This window comes from Platalea leucorodia, assembly GCF_965183815.1.
Source record: "Platalea leucorodia genome assembly, chromosome: 9".
NCBI lineage: Eukaryota > Metazoa > Chordata > Aves > Pelecaniformes > Threskiornithidae > Platalea > Platalea leucorodia.
The window spans coordinates 23,564,129-23,582,547 of NC_138831.1; the positions used below are offsets into that span (position 1 = coordinate 23,564,129).

The 18,419-nt window shown below is 39.5% G+C and overlaps 1 protein-coding gene across 6 annotated transcripts; it reads left to right on the plus strand.

The window, feature by feature from the left end:
- Positions 1 to 5,664: 5,664 nt before the first annotated feature.
- TSEN2 (tRNA splicing endonuclease subunit 2) lies at positions 5,665 to 16,821 on the plus strand. 6 transcript variants are annotated; one of them, XM_082321706.1, is made up of 12 exons: positions 5,665 to 5,742; positions 6,668 to 6,863; positions 7,663 to 7,744; positions 8,480 to 8,516; positions 10,428 to 10,959; positions 11,075 to 11,152; positions 11,727 to 11,777; positions 12,456 to 12,594; positions 14,359 to 14,395; positions 15,059 to 15,170; positions 15,787 to 15,876; positions 16,344 to 16,821. In XM_082321706.1, the coding sequence occupies exons 2-12, from the start codon at positions 6,690 to 6,692 to the stop codon at positions 16,401 to 16,403; spliced, it is 1,392 nt and encodes a 463-aa protein (XP_082177832.1). In that variant the 5' UTR covers positions 5,665 to 5,742; positions 6,668 to 6,689; the 3' UTR covers positions 16,404 to 16,821. The 6 variants fall into 6 exon arrangements, with proteins under 6 accessions (XP_082177832.1, XP_082177831.1, XP_082177833.1 ...); XM_082321705.1 differs by lacking the exon at positions 5,665 to 5,742 and adding an exon at positions 5,929 to 6,300; XM_082321707.1 differs by lacking the exons at positions 5,665 to 5,742; positions 11,727 to 11,777 and adding an exon at positions 5,929 to 6,300.
- The last annotated feature ends 1,598 nt before the right edge of the window (positions 16,822 to 18,419 follow it).

Consider the following 18,419-nt stretch of genomic DNA (forward strand, 5'->3'; position numbering starts at 1 on the left):
GTATTACAGGTAATCAAGGAAGTGAGTAAGAATGCCACCAGTTTGGCAAGATAAAGACAACTCTCTAGATCTGCTGATGCAAATGAGCAGAGTGATGACAGAGATCCTCTTCTGCCAGTGTATACAAATAGATGTTTGCAGTTGCAGCCTGGCACTTTCCATGCCACAACACTCACCACGTTGACAGAAGATGAGCACATGCTTAAAATGGAGTGCAAACTTGGCTCTTCACAGTTGCCATAAGGTTCCCTTGCCCAGCCAAAGCAGTGAAAAGCATCTTCAGTAAATGAACAGCATGGCCAAAAGGCTGTCTACATACAGTTTGTTTAAAATCGTGAGTGTAAAAAAGAACATGTGCTCAGTTACCATCCTTATGCGCACGCGAGCATAACTCTGCTTTCCAACCCCTGTTAGATACCCAGAAAAAGTAGGGAAATATGAGACATCGATATTTGAAGAGAAACCTAATGAGCAAAGCAATTATTTTACAATTATGCAGGCATATCTAAAAATCTGAGCCAACGGTTTTGGAACCTGCACACATCTGAATGCAAAAAAAAACTGCATAGAAAAGCTAGAAGCCAAACTGAAAAAAACCCAAAAAACACTAAAAATCTTGAAAGCTTTTTCCAAATATTTATTCCTACAAGTTAATACAAAGCACATAATAATTTGAAAAATAATAAGAAAGGCAAGGTTGGAAACAACCAGAAAGATAATATTCAATATCTGAAAAGTCTGACAGCCTTAAAGGACCTTTTTCTGAGAGTACAAGATGTACAAAGCGAAAGGTGTTTCTTGACTGTTTTGCACTAGATTCAGTGCCTTTTTAGACAAAGAGCCAGGTGCACAACTTCACTAATATGAAAATCTATTTTGTATTTACATCTTTCAATGGAGTATAACATTTTTATGCATTTTGCACAGGGCAGCTACCTTCATTGAATTTATAACTGAAAATTGCTGAAATATGGACATCTAGTGGAGACATCTAATTATTACAGTTTTCTTTCCAACAGAAATACAAAGAAATGAAATGGACTTTTACTGATTACCTTGCTGGAGCCTGGAGTTGTGTCCTTGCTTTTCACTGCCTGGCCCATTGCTTAGTTGCATGAGGTGAAGGTGACAGAGTCAGAATTTGGCAAAACAGAAGCTGTGCGTCATTGAACAACTTACCTAGCTGATTGATGAAGCAGAAAAACTAATGACCCATGAAGGAACAAATGTTTCTTCAACAAAAGGTAAATAAATCTGATATGGGAGCTCAAGGGATGGGCAAAAATCAGAGGTTGTAAGTGCCCTTAATTTCCCTTGAAATTGCAAGCTCAGACCTTTTGCATTAGTTGCCATGGGGAGAAGGAAAGCAATAATTTCAGGGGTGTTGAAAGCCTTGATGCAGCGAAAATTAATGTTTAGATTTTCAAACGCATATTGTTTGTAATACAAATTGAGAGCTAGCTAAGAGGACAAAAAAGTGACACTGTGCACTGCGATGTCTGCAGAGAGACACTGATGTGATGGGATGTCAGCTGATCAAATGGTTCTGTAAGAATTCCTCATCAAAGTGTGTTTAATCTCCAAGAACACAAAATCACTTTCCATGTCTGAAGCAAGTATGCTAATTACATATTCATTTTTAATGTTCTCTTTTCTCATGCTATTCATTTTATTGCCGTCCACCACGGGATTTCTGCTATTATGGGATTTCTCACTGGGTTGATGCTTGGCCAATATTTGTCTGACTTCTCTTTTTTTGCCTCCTGTGAAAACCATCTGAAACTAAGCAGAAACTAACCTTGATTTATTTCTTTAATAAACAAAATGAAGATACTGCATATTAATAAAAATGAAAACTATTCCCTAGTTGTTTTTTTTAAAGTTTCCAAAAACAGTCCCGTATCTCTGTCAAAGTTAATGTAACCAGAATTTCCATGGGAATTTCTGTCAGTCTGGGGAAGCTGGAACTGGCTAATGTAAATAACTACAGCCCATCCTCCAACGACTGGTCAAATCACCTTGTGAGAAAGGAACCAGCTTTATTGAAAAGAAAGTGTCATAAAGTTTCTTTTGCGGACTACAACTAGCATGGGATAAGAAAACTTTACAGGCACATTCTGTGGAAACCAGAGACAGAAATTAACCTAATGACAAATCATTACTTGAATTTCATGGGATTCTATTCAAAACTTTTTTTTTTTTTTTATGCAATCCAAAATTACCTAAAGACACTACAATAGGTCATTCTTTTATGGTTTTATGACTAACTTCCTTGAGAGTGCTACCATAGGCAAATAGTTTTACAGGCTGACATTTCTGTTTCTTTTAATAAGCCTAAGAATGTAAAATATGTATTTAAAGAGTACCTGGCCTGTATGCTTTGGCTGAGATAGGACTGGGAATTAACTTCCCAACTCCCTATAAAAGTCCCCAAACATCCAGAAAACAAACACCTTGGATAACAAAACTCCCTAGCACCTTCCTGCATATGGCCACTTAATTTTACTGGCAGTAGAATGTTCATAGCATGAAAATTAGCTGTTAAATATTAGTTAATATAATATCAAATGAGCTCTTATTGTATAAACAGAATTTTGTAATATGACTGTTATTGTGGAAGGACACAATAAACCACAGAAAGGCTGAGAGTACATCATTGCAAGCGCTTATGGAGATTTGAAAGGATATTACCGTGTATGTGGTCACACAAAGTGTTTAATAAGCCTGATGGTGAGAGCATGTCTTTCCATTGTAACTATATTTCAGTTCTACCCCTCTACCACTGACTGAGAAATCCTGTAACAACGCAGAGCAGAAGCCAGCAACTTCCCCCTGGAAAGGCATATTGCTAGTTCAGAGGGACTACTATGCAGGCACTATTGCCCCCAAAAGGGACCATGCTGTACCAAATTCTGCATATGGCAATGTAAACATCAGGACGTTGAGAGTCAGGCAATGGACAACTGAAAATTATGCAGCAAAGGCAACTCTGTCAAAGTTTAAGGCAATGCATTTCTAGAACTGAAGGGTTACAACCAAGTCGTTTGCATCATGATTTGGAAAAGAGGGTCATTATCAGTCTTTTCAGAAAGCTGTCATTGGTTTGGACCTTAATTTAATAAAGAGCAATGGAATAATTCAGCTGAGTATCAAGAAATAGTAAGCAGTCAAGTACTTTGCATTAGAAGCAACAAATCAGCCAGAGACAACATGAAACAGTCTGTTTTCATAATGACATTCCTGAACTGAAAGACTGTAAAACAGAAATCAAAATCTCAAACATGATTTAACAAAAGCTGCAGGCTTTCAGCCTCTGTAGGGCAGTATAGAGTATGGCATTTTCTGTCGCACTGCAGAGATCAGAAAAGCTCCTGGAAGGCTAAATCCTGAAAACCCCCATGAAAGGGCTCTTCAGTGCTTTTAGTGCAGTTCCTTGTCTCAAGGCAGGATTAACTTTACTTGAACTGTTCCTGAAAGGCATTTGTCTAACCTGCTCTTAAAATTTCCAGTGACGGACATAATACAATCCTCCTAGGTAATGACAGTGTTGCCCTCACCTCACAGGTACAATATTATTTTGCAATATTATCTCCTTGCTCCTCCTATTATTTGCCAGTGGTCATGCAGAACAATGTCTCCCTCCCTCTTTGCAATGGTCTATTTTGCCCATTTTACCTTTTCTAGACTGAGTTATTTCAGTCTTTCCTCACAGGTCACTCCTGTCACTCTCTTCTTGACTCTTGACAGCAGGATGACATTTCTGACTCATTCCCAGTTTGTGATTCACTATAATCATGAGGGCTTGCTTTTCAGAGCTACGGCCTAGTCATTTAGCTGCCACCTTGTCATTTGCTGTCTCATCATAAAAAGGGAGATCCACGTATTTGTGAAAGTGTCTGTACAATTATTGACAGTCTAAAAAAAAAAAATTGGCATGACTCGTCTTAAAGCAAGCTTGTCCTTCAGATACCAAAATTTCTGGCTGAAGCACAATCTGGGCTTATAGTCAGAAATGGGAGCAGATATTTGGTTGAAGAAGTATGAGTGTGATTCAGTTAATTGACTGAAGAGCATATGCTGCAGTTTCGCTCTCAAGGCTGTATGAAGATAAGGAGATGTGAAGGAAAGCAACAGACCTATAGCTTTTTTATGTTTTGTCTACTTCTCACTGTAATGTACGTCTCGTAGTAATGTGTCGCCACAATAAGAAAATATAGATATATCTAGCACAGATAAACTCCACGTCCATTTAAATGAGACTTGATTTGACAAATCTAGAAGGAATTTTGAAACAGACGTCTTTGATACTGACTCACTTTCATGTTGTTACCTATAATACTTTACACACAGGTGTTTTAATGGCAGAGCGTTAAGAATGAACGTGAAGTTATCAGAGCATTGCTGTGTACTTTGGTGATAGGAATACAACAGGGTCCTTTGTGGTTTACCTTTAAGACTTAGTATGTGAATCAATGTTCAGAATAAATTAACAGTCATTAGCTGGTGTATATAAAGTGGACCTCTGTAGGAAATAACTGTAAGGCTTAGTATTCTCATGTTTTGTGCTACATTTCCTGTGTGGCCTTATAACCATTACTGCCTCGCAAATCTGTAAAATGGGAAGAGATAAAATACCTTATAAGAATGATGTATTTTTACAACTTTTCATCAGTGAATTCACTAATCTCTCTGCTGAAAATCAGAGTTCTCTACTGAGAATCTGTCTCCCTGGAGCCAAAATGTCTTGGTCCTCTTCCTTTGATAGTGGTACCTCACAATATAACCTCAAAATAAGAAAGAGGAGTTGCATCGTAGTTGCATGTATGATTATGAATTTGATGAGCAAGGCTCAAACTGGCAACAAGTTCACTGTGTATAAAAACAGAAAAATGGACGTTTGCTCCTCACCAACTAGTGAAAATGCTTTGCATTTTACTCAAGTACTTTTTCTTTTTTAATTGCACCACCATGTCCTCCTGACTTCAGCTCTGGTAATAAGCTGCACGATCACAACTACATCTGTTAACCAGTTGTGCGAGTAGCTTTGCATTATCCCAGGCAGTTACAGGAGGCACAGCCATGCCAACGGTTTGTTACAGAGCCAAAAACAATTGCTTCAAGCTGAAAACTTTATCTCTGCCTCACCTCCCACAACTATAAAATTTCATCCATCCATGAAATGCCCCTCTTTCTGAAGCTCATCGCTCATTTCAGGATGGGTGTTCCACACAAAATGTCGGTTTTCTCTCACTTTATTACATCGCCAGCACCAGCTGCTTTGCAGTCTGGGGACGCTACTGCAGCGTTAAGGCTGGCAGCAACCAGAAACGCAGAGCCGTGGCGCGGAGGTCCCCGGGGAACCCAGCCTTCCTCTTTCTCGCGTGGAAGCGACCTCCGCGCCTCTCCCTCGAGGCTGGCCCCGGAGCCCAGGGCCGGCCCGTCTCCCCACGCACCGCCCGCCCGCCCGCCTCCGCTCACCCCTCGGGGCTGGGACGCCGCCTCCTGCCACACCGAGAAGCGAGCCGCGCCACAGCCACGACACCCCCGCGGCCACGCGGAGAACCGGCGGCGCCCGCCCTCCCGCCGCTGCCGCCAGCGGGGCGGGGCCACCCGCGAGAGGCGCCCGCGCGCCCGCTCCGTGCGCACGCGCGGCCGCCGGCGGAGCGGGGTCTCGCGGCGCTGCTGGCAGGCGCCCGCTAGCGTGCGGCCTCCTCGCGCGGCCTCCTCGCGCGGCGGTGACGGGTGCGTGGGGCGTGCGGTTGCTGTGGCGACGGGCGAGCGGCGGCGCCCGGTCCGAGGCCGCCCGGTAGCCGCGGGGCCGGGCCGGCGTGCCCCGATCCCCGCCCGGCTCCCCAGCACCTCGCTGCCGGCGCCGGGGCGGGTCGGGCGCTGCGGGGGCGGCCGCAGGGGCGTGCGGCGCCGCGCTGCCGGCCCTGGCCCCGGCGGCGGGCCTCCTTCCGCGGCCGCAGCGCCGCGCCGGAGTCTCGGCGGGCGGAGCTGTGCGTTTCGATTGTCCCGGCGGGGACAGGCCCGACCCTGTGCAAAGGCCGTTCCTAGGCCTGGGCATCAGCAGCGCTCATCCCCTCTGCTGGTCGCCGGTCCGCCGCGAGGCTGGGGCGGCGGCGCTCACGGCCGCGGCCTGCGGGCACGAACGCCCCCCCGGTGGCTCTGGCCGCGGCCGTTTGCAGAGCGCCTCGTGCTCTGTCCGCTTTCCCTCGTGAAAGGGGTTCCCTGTTTAAAGACGACAGACCTGCCAAGCCTCAGCTCTTCAAAATTTATTCCCGTAATTATTCACAACAGGTTAGATTTGGGTAGTTGGGTGCTGTGGTTTCTGCCGTTCTACTCATTTGTCTGTTTTATTCTTGAAATGTTTTCAGCAGTTTATGTACTCACCTTTCATCTTAAGTTTACTTTATAAACTCTTGGCCAAGAACTATCCGTACCTGGTCTTAGGGGGATACTGCAGTGCCCAAGAGAAAAAGATTTAACAGATAACACTAGCACGTCGCTGCTTGTCTTTGTCTGGCATACTACTTACAGAATTAAACTTGGATTATACTGTAAGATTTATTGCTCATTTGCTATTGGGAAGGGAATATTGCTGAAACGTATAAAAATGGGTGAACTTTAATTCCTGAACATTAAATGTTTTGTTTCCACTTTTTAGAAGGAAACATTAATATTAGGAAATGACAGAAGCAGTTTTTCATCCCCCAAGAAGAAAAAGAAGAGTTTTTGAGTCATATGAGTCTCCCTTTCCTGTGGATGTAGGTGGGAAGGATTTCAGAATATGCCAGGCTGAAATCATTAACAACAACGTTATTGTGACGAACCCTGAAGATATTGAACAGCTTTATAACAAGGTGCTGTACGCTGTTTGGACAGTATTTTCAGTGTTTTAAATGTAGGTAAAGCATAATACTTGTTAAAATCTGCCTGCCTTTATGCTTTCCTTGCTCTTCAGCCTCCAGTAATCCTCCATATCTCCCTCCTCTCCTGAAATCAGTACAAAACATATTCTGCATCAAATGTGAAAGTATTTTGTTCTTATCCCAGCAAATAAATTTTGGAATGAAGTGACATTGTGAGCTAAAAAACAGCTGCAAAGACTTCATGTTTGTTACGTTTATTTCTCCTTTCAACATTTTATGCAACCTTGCAAAAGCATTTTCTTGTTTTTAAAGCTCAGGAGGTTGGAATATTAATATTTTATAAATGCCTGTGTAATTCTTTTAACTTGAGTGATTTCTTCCTGAGTAAAATAAGCTTTGTTAAGGCTTTTATGTCTGAGTACCATTTCACCACCATTCTTATGCAGTAGCTTTATCCTTCTCTTTGTTCTCTGTTATGCATTGTCACAGCATTGATACACAGGTGTTTTCTTCTGCAGCTGTTTTCAAAAATCTACTTGGAGATGTCAACTGACAAATATTTAGAATTGAGGAAAAAGACCCAGTACCCTCCACTGGTTAAATCTTTGAGTCCAGATGTTAAATATTGATCTAGCTGTCAGAAGCTAAGCAACAAGCTTTAGGCAAAGCTTAAGTGCTGCAGGATTTCGGTTATTTTTTTCAGCCGATATTGGCAGTCAACATTTTATAATTTGGAAAGAAGTTCATTTTTGTGTCATGATATAATAAGGATTTTTCCTTTTCTTTGAAGGGCTATTTTGGAAAAGGTATCCTTTCAAGAAGTCGACCAGTGTACAGCATTTCAGATCCTTTACTGGTTACTAAGTGGCAAGGTAAATTGTGTCCATTTGTACTTCCATCACTATTCTAATAGAACTTTTCACTTTTCTTCACTCATCGAAGATATATGTTTATAAATTACACACAGAAAAATAATCTCTCTACCGGGTCAGGTCAAGGATCTCTCTCCCCCCATACCTGATGATGGCCAGTACAAGATGCCTAGGAAAAATACAAGAACAGGAAACATTTGTCAATAGCTCTTTAGTGCATTCTCCTGACCTTCACTGATTTGTTGCTTAGGAAGTCTGTAAGTAAAGGTATCATCCTCGGACTTTTCTTCATATAACTGTCCAGTTTTTCTTGGTTTTAATCTATAGATTTTAGTGTCCCTGAAACCATGAGGCCAGGATATGTGAAATTTTTAATCTCCTTGTAGCCCATTACATCTAGTCTGCTCTTGGTTGTTTATAGAAAGACTGTCATTCTTTATTCATCTTTTCCCTGTCAGTTAAGTCTCAATAAACATGGCTGGATTTTATCATATCCCTCCATAATTGTCTATTTGCGGGCTGGAGGAAAATAATGTATTTAGTTGTTCCTCTTATGCAGGCTGTTAGCTCTGTACCTTTTCTAGTTCTGCTGTGTCCTTCTTGAATACAAGTGGAACCAAAATGACATAGAGTATTGAAAGTGGGGGTAATTACTAGGCTGATTACCTCAGTGATCAAAATCACATGAAAACATTTTTATATTGATGAAACTATGTATGACTTTTCTTTATACAGGTGCTAACTTAAACATGCCTATAATTGCATCTAAAAAGTAAGTTAATTTCCATTAATTTATTCTTGGGGTTTTTTTTTAGGAAATGAATATTCTATTTTATATTTTATCTTACTGGTCTTTGGATTGTTGGCTGTATAAATGATGATGATGACTTGCTTCTATTTCTTTTTTTTATTTCATTTATAAATCACATTAGAAAAAACTAGAAATAGAGTAGGTGATATTCAGTATGGTTTTTCATGTAAATTTGCAGGTATTAATTGCTGAATAGAAGCCAAGATTGAGTGCATGCGTAGTAGTATGGGTAATTAATTCATAATAATATCAAGCATAATAAAGTAGTTTCTCAGCTGGGGAGGAGAAGGAGAAATTTCTAGGGCAGGCTATTTAAAATAACTCTCCCATTTCCTTATTGGATTGTTATAGTGTGGGCTGAAGCAGCTCTTGAACACTTATAATACATAAATGTTTTACTTTTTTTTTTTTTTTTTTTAAAAGTCTCTATTAACATTGCTAGTTTGAATGTTTAGCAATACAGAGTGCTGGACCACATACTTATTTTGTTCCGCTTAAATAGTGTATGAACTAACTGTTAAGAGTGTGCAAGTTAGTTACTCTGTTTGCTTTAATCTTATGATAACTCTCAAAATTTTACTTTATTTAAATTTAAAAGTTATACTCCTTCAGTCCTCAACTTCAGGTAAGGCAAACAGTAGCAATATTACTACTACTGCTACTACAGTTACTACAGCTTGCAGAAACACTTGTCATTCTTAGTAGTCTACTTTGTGACTGCTTTGTGATAGCAGATACAGCTGAGCATCAATGAAAGTGTCATTACACAGGTGCAGAAAATGCATCGTGATCTGTCTCAGTAGTCTGTAAGTGCAAATTATATGGTAATTAAATCATGGGACAAAGAAGAGTACAGCACTGAATTATGTACAGCACTGAATTATGTACAGCACTGAATTATGTAATTTTATTATGAGACTTCAGAGGGACTTACATTTTGTGTTGACACGTGCGGTTTGCATTTAATTGTCTTTGCAGTTCTTCATTACCTGGTCTGTAATTGCTGTGTAAGGATTTTGTTTGGGGAAATAGAGAATATTGTAGTAGAGTTGTCCAGGTTTGAATAAGGACAGCTGCACTCAGCTATCTGTAACTTTCACAGAATGAAGATTAATGTCTTCAATTGGATATTAATGTTATCTATCTTCCAAGGAGAAATAATTAAAGGGTCACTAAAAACTCGATCATTATTGAAAAATACTAGAAATAATTACAGCTTTCAGCTAGTACCTCACTGATAGGATTATTGTTATTTCTCAGGGATGTGGGGGTTTTGGTTAAAACCGAAGTAGTTTCTGCTTAAGATTTTTACACTGGTGTTTTTGCTATGCCTTTGCTGTTTCAAAGGTAGTTAAACCAGAGTTTGAAGATACTGTTCTCAGTAGTTAGCTGTATAATAGATGAAGTGTGTGAGATCTATATGCAAAGTCTTGTTGCATATTTTAATCATGCAAGCTCTGATACCAAGACGTTTTTGCAGGGAATTCAGGCTTAAGGCTTCCATGGGAGAAGGGAGTTCTTGCCTGGTGATGTTCTTGCTTCTTGAAACTATATAGCAGTAGTCCTCAGTGCATGGTTCTCGTGCAGCGTTAGGTAACGGTGTTTGTTGCCACAGAAATTTAAAAGGTGAAACAAAGCCAAAGAAGGTAGCGGAATCTTGATGTTTGGTAATGTCTGCAGCTTCCTGAAGACTGGAGTCCTATTACATTGTGCATGTTGTATTTTGCATAGCAGTTATTGGGGGGTGTGTTTAGGTTTGCTTTGTCAACTGTGCTGAATCTTCTTTTTTTTCTTTTAAGATGCTTGTTTTTAAGATGTTAATTAAAGCATGCAATGCCCTAGAACTTCTCATTTATTTTACTTGTTTGCTAGGTACCAGTGTCATGTTCAGTGGGCTAAAAGTATTTTGCAAGACCAAGGATTTGATGACTGCTCAGTTACCAAAATTCTTGAAAATTACACTCAGCCTCTAGAGCTGCCATTTTTGGAAGAGGACGGAGCTGAACAAACCAGTAATAGTTGCAACAGAATGGGCCCAAATATAGAAAGTACAGAACTTCCCAGACAATCTTCTACCGATACTGGAAATGTAGTAGCCCTAAGTCCTGAGAATCAGAATGAACGCTGCAAGAAAGCCCGTTTGGAAGGAGATCCAGCGTTTGATCCTGTGGCCGTATGTGGCTCTAAAGAACAGGAACAAGGTGACTTGAAAGAGATAGCTGAAGTGTCTTGCCAGAAGCATGGTTTTCTTGTGCACTGCGGCTGCAAGGCTGAGGAGAGCACTGAGCAAAGATCTTGTGAGATGATCAAGTCAAAAGAATGTGCTGCAGAATATGTATTGGTGCAAGAGGAAGAAGAAGGTAGCTTATGTCCTGAAGAGGACTCTGCTCATGCACAAGAAAATGTAAGGATAAAGAGTATCCTAATCTTATAGAGAAGTTATATCAGCAGTGCTGTTTTCAGAATTCAGTATTTTTTCCAGTTTGAAGTTTTAGTAATATAGCAAATTTTTCTTGTAGCTTGTCAAGAAGGAAAAACTAGTATGCAGAAGAAATCCATTTCGGATTTTTGAATATTTACAACTCAGCTTGGAAGAGGTATGTTTCAAGTACAGTACAAGTTGTTTTAGTCTGAAAAGTAAACAATCTATGTTACAACCTAATTTAATACCTGTTTCTAAAGTACAGGGTTCTCCTGTGTTTTGTAAGTATTTGGATTGTCTTAGTCATTGAACTTATTTTTAATAACCTGCGATAATTATGTGATATGGTTAAAAAAACATGTAGGGTCCAATACCATTCGCTTTAGATGAATAATCCCACTGACAAAGTGCAGTGATAGGACTTAAGTATAGAAATACTAGGAATAAAACACTTATATAAATCCTGCTTCAATTGTGCTGCCTCTAAATATATTCATATGTGTTAGTTTTAACACGGTGCCTTCAGGAGTCTACAGCACATGCATAGATTTTTTTTTTTGGTTTTTTTTAGTGCTGTGTCTGTTGAAATGTAAAGGTCATGGCAAATCTCAAAGGAAAGTTTCAGGCAACTTGTTTGTCTTGATGACATTAGGATTCTTGTATAAAATTAATTTGAGCCTTTGTTCTTGCATGGAATATAAACTACAGGAAGAGTTTAGCTATCAGTTAAACTTACTCTATTTTTTCAGGCTTTTTTCTTGGTGTATGCTCTGGGATGTTTAAGTATTTATTACGATGAGGTAAGAGATCGGATTAATTTTGCATTAGTGGGGATACCACTAGTTTGGATATGTTTTGGTCTGAAATGTTTACCTACTATGGCAGTATTTTATGCTGTTAATTCTGAGGGAGGAAATACCAAACAGAGTAATTGGGAAGTTTTTCTTATAAGTAATGATATTTCTGTTTATGAAATAGTGGTCTGAAAGTTTTATGTTTATCAAGGCAAATATAGTTAAGCACAGTCTTTCTGTAGAGAAAGGTTTTTGTTGTAACTTAGGCAGGAAATATGGGGAAAGTAAGTATGGGAGGAATAATATGGTGAATAGTCTCCCTTTCCTGAGACAGGAAAACTCCTTGGAGTTTTAAGCATTAATCTATATCAAGCTACTGTTAATATAATGACAAAATAATTAAAACCTATGCTTCTAGTTTAAGATTTAACAGATTCACCTTTAAACAAGGGCATTATGGGACTGACTGTGAGATGCTAAAAAAAAAAAACACCACTGAAGGGAGCAACAGGTTTCTGTCTGCTGTTTAGGGATTCCATATTTTATTGCCCAAAGTTCATGCTCTTTGCAGTAGACTGTGGTATTTGATATTTGGCTGTTATGCTCTACTACACACAGTAGTTTTTATCTGCTTAATATTAATACAGTCACATTAATGCATTTATGCATTTTTATGATTTTTAGGAGCCCCTAACTATTTTGAAGCTATGGGAAGTTTTCAGCGAAGTGAAGCCCAATTTTAAAACTACCTACATGGCATATCACTACTTCCGCAGTAAGGGTTGGGTCCCCAAAGTTGGACTGAAGTATGGGACTGATCTCTGTGAGTAGCTTCCTTAAAAAAATGGAATCATTTGCAACTGACTTCTTTTCAGGCAGTGCAAGACTCCAGTGCCAAAGATGAATTCAACAGCGAGGAGCTGCATGACTGGAGCAGGCTTTGCTACTTGCAGTTGGTGAAAGACATTTTTGGCTAGACTATGGATTAGCAATAAAGTTAGGATGTGAGTGGAAAATAACATCACATATGCAGTAGCAGAAGAGAGAGCTCAAAAGGCCTGTTGTTTTGCTTCATGAGGCTAATAATTAATACAGGATTGCACTGAAATTCCCTTCCCAAGTTTCTTTATCCCCTTCTAAACACAACTTCTGCAGTATTAGCATGACACTCTGGAATAGCAGGTTTGCATCTAGATCCCAATTCACATCAAATCCCATGCATCTCATTATTCATCCCATTCAGTGGAAGCTGGACTTCTGCTGAACTTACTGCTAAGACTGTTTCTCTCTATGGTTTTTTTTGGGGGGGCGGGGGGCGGGGAGGAAAGGTATTTGCTTGTTTGTTAATGGTAGGGTTTTTAATCTTCCAGAAATAATTAGCAGTGTCCATAATCCCTTGCTAAGTCAAGAACTGCATTCAACTCATGTCAACATAAACAGTACAGTAATGTCTGTCATTACAGGAGAATATGCACGAAGGGAGATATTTTTTAATGTGTGCATGCAAACCAGCAAGTGTTTTAATACTGCTAAAGCAGTTTTATAATTTGGGGGTTTGTATATTTGAGTATGTCAAGGTTGTGGTGAGCTAGTCCTTCAGATCAGTGTGTAGGTTTGGCTGAATTAATCATCACTGTTCTTAGTACCCTGGGCTGTAGATGGGGTTTTGATATTGATCACCTGATGTATATGTGAAATTGATACTAGTTTGTTCACTATTCATTTTTGTTCTGGCCTGAATTTGTTGTTTAGCATATCACTGCCTTTGGATTTGTGCCAGACAAAGGAAGTGGATTAGTTTAAGGCTAGTAGTTCTGCCTTACTCCTGAGCTCCTCTAGCTTCTTGTTGTTTGGCAGTACCTTCTTAGAGTTGATATTACTGTGATCGCTTATAATGGATAATTTGCAAATCATGGTTGTCACTGGAATGAAGTGCTGCTTGTCCTTTTCCTGACTGGGTCTATGCTAGCCAGCTGTATAAGAAAACCTGCGCTAGTTAAAGGAAGTCCCCTCTTACAAGCTCATGACAAAGGGAAGACAGGAAATGTAACCATTCAGCTCAGTTCCAGCAGTCGAGCTGCAATGAGTCTTGTGTACCCTTGGATAGAGAAGGAACTTTTAGTGGGTCTGGTGGGCAGTGTGTAAGAACTTGAGCCCTGTGCCTCTCCTAAAACTTGTGGAAAATGCTTGCTTGGAACAGAAACCAAATGGCTTATTGCAATCTTTTACTTGTACTCCAGTGGCTCGACTTCTGTTGCGAATACAGTGGTAGAAGCATGAGTCTGTTGCAGAAAAATTCCATCTTAAACTTTTTCTCACAGCAATTCCCAACTGTCCTTTGACTCTTCTACTTTATCTTCTACCTGCCACTCCCCTGCCCTGAATCACCCTGCTACTCCCATGTTTTTTTTGTCTTTTGTCTCTCTCCATTTGCTGGGACATAATTCTGAGCAGAATTCAAAAATGTTGAAGTTTTGTCTTGTGTAATTAAATGTTACAAAACATTTGAAAATATTTATGGACCAGGTATTAAACTCGGGTGGAAACTCTGTGATTATCTAACTAAGGTGTTTCTCTTTCATTTCAGTGCTGTATCAAAAAGGCCCCCCCTTCTATCATGCAAGGTTTGAAGCTCATGTTTCTGTCTAATTTCTTATTTTCAAATTAGTAAATTTCTCTCACACAAATTTAGTATTTTCACCGGTTAAGCACATATTCTTCACTCAAAGCACTTTGCCAGACGCATGCATACTGGGAATGCAGAAATCCTTTTAGCAGAGGTACTAAATAACACAATTTCATTGAATTCATACAACAGTAATAAGACATTAAAAACTAAGAGTTGCAATGAGCATATTTAGCACTCATATGATGAATGCACTCAGGAAAGTAATTTGATTTAGTAATACTGACTTTTAAAAATATATGGTATGGATAATTTATGTAATTTGGGAGAAAAATCTTTTAAGGGATGGTAATTGTCTTTATTCATTAGCTAGTCAGGTTGATCTAGATAATAAATTGATTATAAATGTCAGATTGGCATTCATAAGAGAATGCTACAAACATCAGCAGAAGGGTGGGGAGGGAAAGTGCCAGTAAGGATATTCACAACTTCATCTTTTCTCCTCTTTTCCTAGTAGAAAGAGACTTAAGTTTCACAACTTGCTTACTGCATGCTGGCATATTGTTTAACACCAGTTTTTAGGCTCTAATTCTGAAGTTCACAATCTTCCTAAAATGGTAATTTTCTTTCCGTGAATTGTCCTCTCTGCTTTGTTTTCCAGTTACTCTGTAATTGCTGAATTAGTTGATGATAATTTTGAAGGTTCCCTTCGCAGACCACTCAGCTGGAAGTCCTTGTCTGGGTTGAACAGAACAACTGTTAATGCTTCTAAGGTAAGTGTAAGATGCTAGTTTTAAAATAGTTTTAAAACTATATAATGTACAGTTTAGTTCCAAAGAACAGGGAGTTGGAGTGAGGCTGGAAAGAGAATCATTCTGTTTCTAGTTGGCTGAAGAACATGTTGAGTTGCCAGTAGACAAACAAGAGTTTCCTTTGTCAATACCAGATGAATGCTGGAAAAAGCCTATTAAAGATCTGTCGCCTGTAGGAATGTGAACAGTTGTGTGAGGAACAGAAGAAGGACCTGAGGGACACTTCTTCCTGCCTGCCACTTCTGTTTTTAAACCCCTCTCCATCTACCAGGATTTTCTTTTGAACAGTGAAACTGGAAGTTTCCAAAAGATGTTCTCTGTGATAGAGCTTCATACGTAGTGCTTCCATACTCACAGTCATGGTGCTCAGGTGTTGTGTTATAACTCTAGTTTATCTTATAGCAGTATCATGCTTTGATAAGGAAAATGAGATAGGCATATTATACAGCTCTCCCGAACTTGGTTGGCAGAAGACATCTTGTAGGAAACTTGGTATCTGCATTTCCAATTAATCTAAAACTCTACTAGAAAGAAATCAGTTGAAATTCACGTATTCATGTTTTCTGTTTACTAACAGGAACTTATGTTATGCTATTTGATTAGACCATCTGACATGACTGAAAAAGAGATGTCGACACCAGAGTGTATGAAAAAAATTAAGGTTCAGGTGAGGAATTACTTCTCTCCTTCGCCTGTGTAGCTTTGCCTTGGGGCAGCTGGACAGCTACTTGTAAGAGCCCCCTTGAACTGTTGCTTGCTCTTTAGCATGCTTTGGTTTTTGCACGCATAGCTGCAATAAAATAACTAGATTCCTGTGTGCCTCAAGGTGTGAGAAGTGCATTGCAGGCTCTTTAAAGAATTAAGATCTAAGTTTTAATGTTGCTGCTACTGTGAATGTAAGCCTTTGCATGGGGAAACAAGGATGCCTATGGAGACTGTAAGGTTAATGTATGTTTAAAAATGAAGGGAGAAAAATGTGTGAGAGATCAGCTCACTTCAGGAAAAAATGTAATCTGCTAAAATTTCTCAGTGGTCACATAATATACATCAACTTGTTAAAGGCTTAATCCCCATCCCTCATTGATTATCTGTAGCTTCCCCCCTCCACTTTATAATTGCTGTTTTTTATTTCAGGAACTGATTGTAACTCGTTGGGTTTCCTCCCGTGAGCGCAGTGAGCAAGATGAATTTTAAATGACTGTATAGGAAAAACATATCTTTTTCAAAACCACTTCTTGTTGTTGTTTACCTGATCTTCTCATGATGAACCATTGCCTCAGAACAGTTTCTATCAATATATTCAGCTGGTATGTATAAATGCTATTTAAAATGAGGTATATCCCGTTTACTGGAGAGAATGTTGTATTGAAAAACATAACTGAACTATAAAAATGCATATAAAGGGGAAAAAATTAAAGCTGTGTCACAACTCAAAATACTCGTTTGTTTCCTTAAAACTTACAAATGTCTGTTTGAATGGTGGCTAGACTGAGTGATTAGTAATGGTATTTTTAATATTATGACAAATCCAGGCATTAGTGCTGAATAGGCACTACGGCCTGCAGAGCCACTGAAGTCCAAAACCTGAATGTCTGCCTGGAAGCCTAAGCAATGAGAGATCAAGCAGTTTTCTGGGAATACCTCACAGATTCTTTAGAGTTGAACTTGGGAATTGTAAGGCTAACTTAATTTTGTAGCTCAGCACAGGGTCCTACATTTTTTCAGAAATGAGGACTTAAACTTGATAGTCCTCATGTTTAATACTGGTTTCTAACTAGTTACCAAAACCTGACTTCATAGCCTTGATGAAGTTGCTCAGACTTAGATTTGGGGGGAGATTTGGTTGTTGCAATACTGAGCATTGTAGCATGTTGCTGTTAGGTGCCTAAACTCTGGAATTTAGTGGCTTATTTTCACAAGCACTGCTCAAAATTGAGGAACTCTTCCCAGAATGTGCAAGGATTTAAATTAATTCTGGGGTCTAAGCACCTAACAGCAAAGTTAGATGTTAGGCACCTTTCCCCATTTGGGTAAGATGTCTTTCTTCCCTTGGGATTTGCAGCATAAGATTCCCCTTGAAAGTAAGAGCCTAATCTTGTCCCATGGCAGCAAGATGCTCTGACCACAAGTTGATGCCCTTTACTTTTATTGAAGATGGGTTACTATGCAGAAAATAATGAATATTTGCTGAGCTAGTGAGAGGAAGTCAGTCTCAGTTTCATCACTGCTTTTTTTCTCTTTTATCCAGCAACTACAACAGTCTGACATTTTTTTCCATAGTGCACTCCTAGCTTTGTTTGCCCTGGCCTATTGTATGTTGTAAAGCAGACTGGGAGGCACCACTGCGTTTTGTATAGAGTGAGGTATAGGACAGTGCTGAGCAGTTCTGCCTTGCTACACTAGGTGCCTGCTATTTTCTAACTTTCTTGTAAGATTTAATCATCTAGATTGCAGGTTCCTAAATATGATGTTTACTATTGCTAAGCCACATTTGGAAAACAAACAAACCAACCCAGCAGGTATTCAGCTGTCTTTCAAGTAGAGCCAGGAAGTTTAAGTAGCAACTACACTGCATTTTAAGTATTGCTGCTTTAGATTCAGATATTTGAATTCTATCTTAGTCTTTGAACAATAGGCTTCCTTGCTTCAATGTGCTGTTAAGATTTTTAATGTGCGTGTCCTCCTGTCCCCTCCCCCCCGCTGTGCTGTGAGAGAACACATTTGCTGCAACAGTAAGGATACGTGATAGCTGGTGACAATGACACTGTTTGGGATTTTCTTTGTACTGTTTTCATTTGCTATGAAAGGGGGTTTGCCTCCCGGTCACAGGAAATTTTCCAGGGCTGGTAAAAATTCTGTCAACTCAAACTGTTTCCACCAAACACAAAACCACAATCTTGTTTACTTAGGCAGTTTAGATTGTAAAGCCATGTCATGAATGCAGGAAACTACATACAACTCAAAGTGGAAGATCTTCTAGTCTTTGTTTTCATTTAATACAACTTTTACTGGAAAGATGTAAAATGAAAATCTTAATAGCATAATAGCTTTTCCAAGCTGAACAGGTATGTATGTGTTGACTGTACCTGGCAAGGTGTTTTATTTCCAGCTGCAGAGGACTGTATTTCATGTTTCAGTACTGTTGTATCAAATAACTTACATTAGATAGTTGTACCATAGGACTGATACTTGCTGTTGTGTTTATATTTT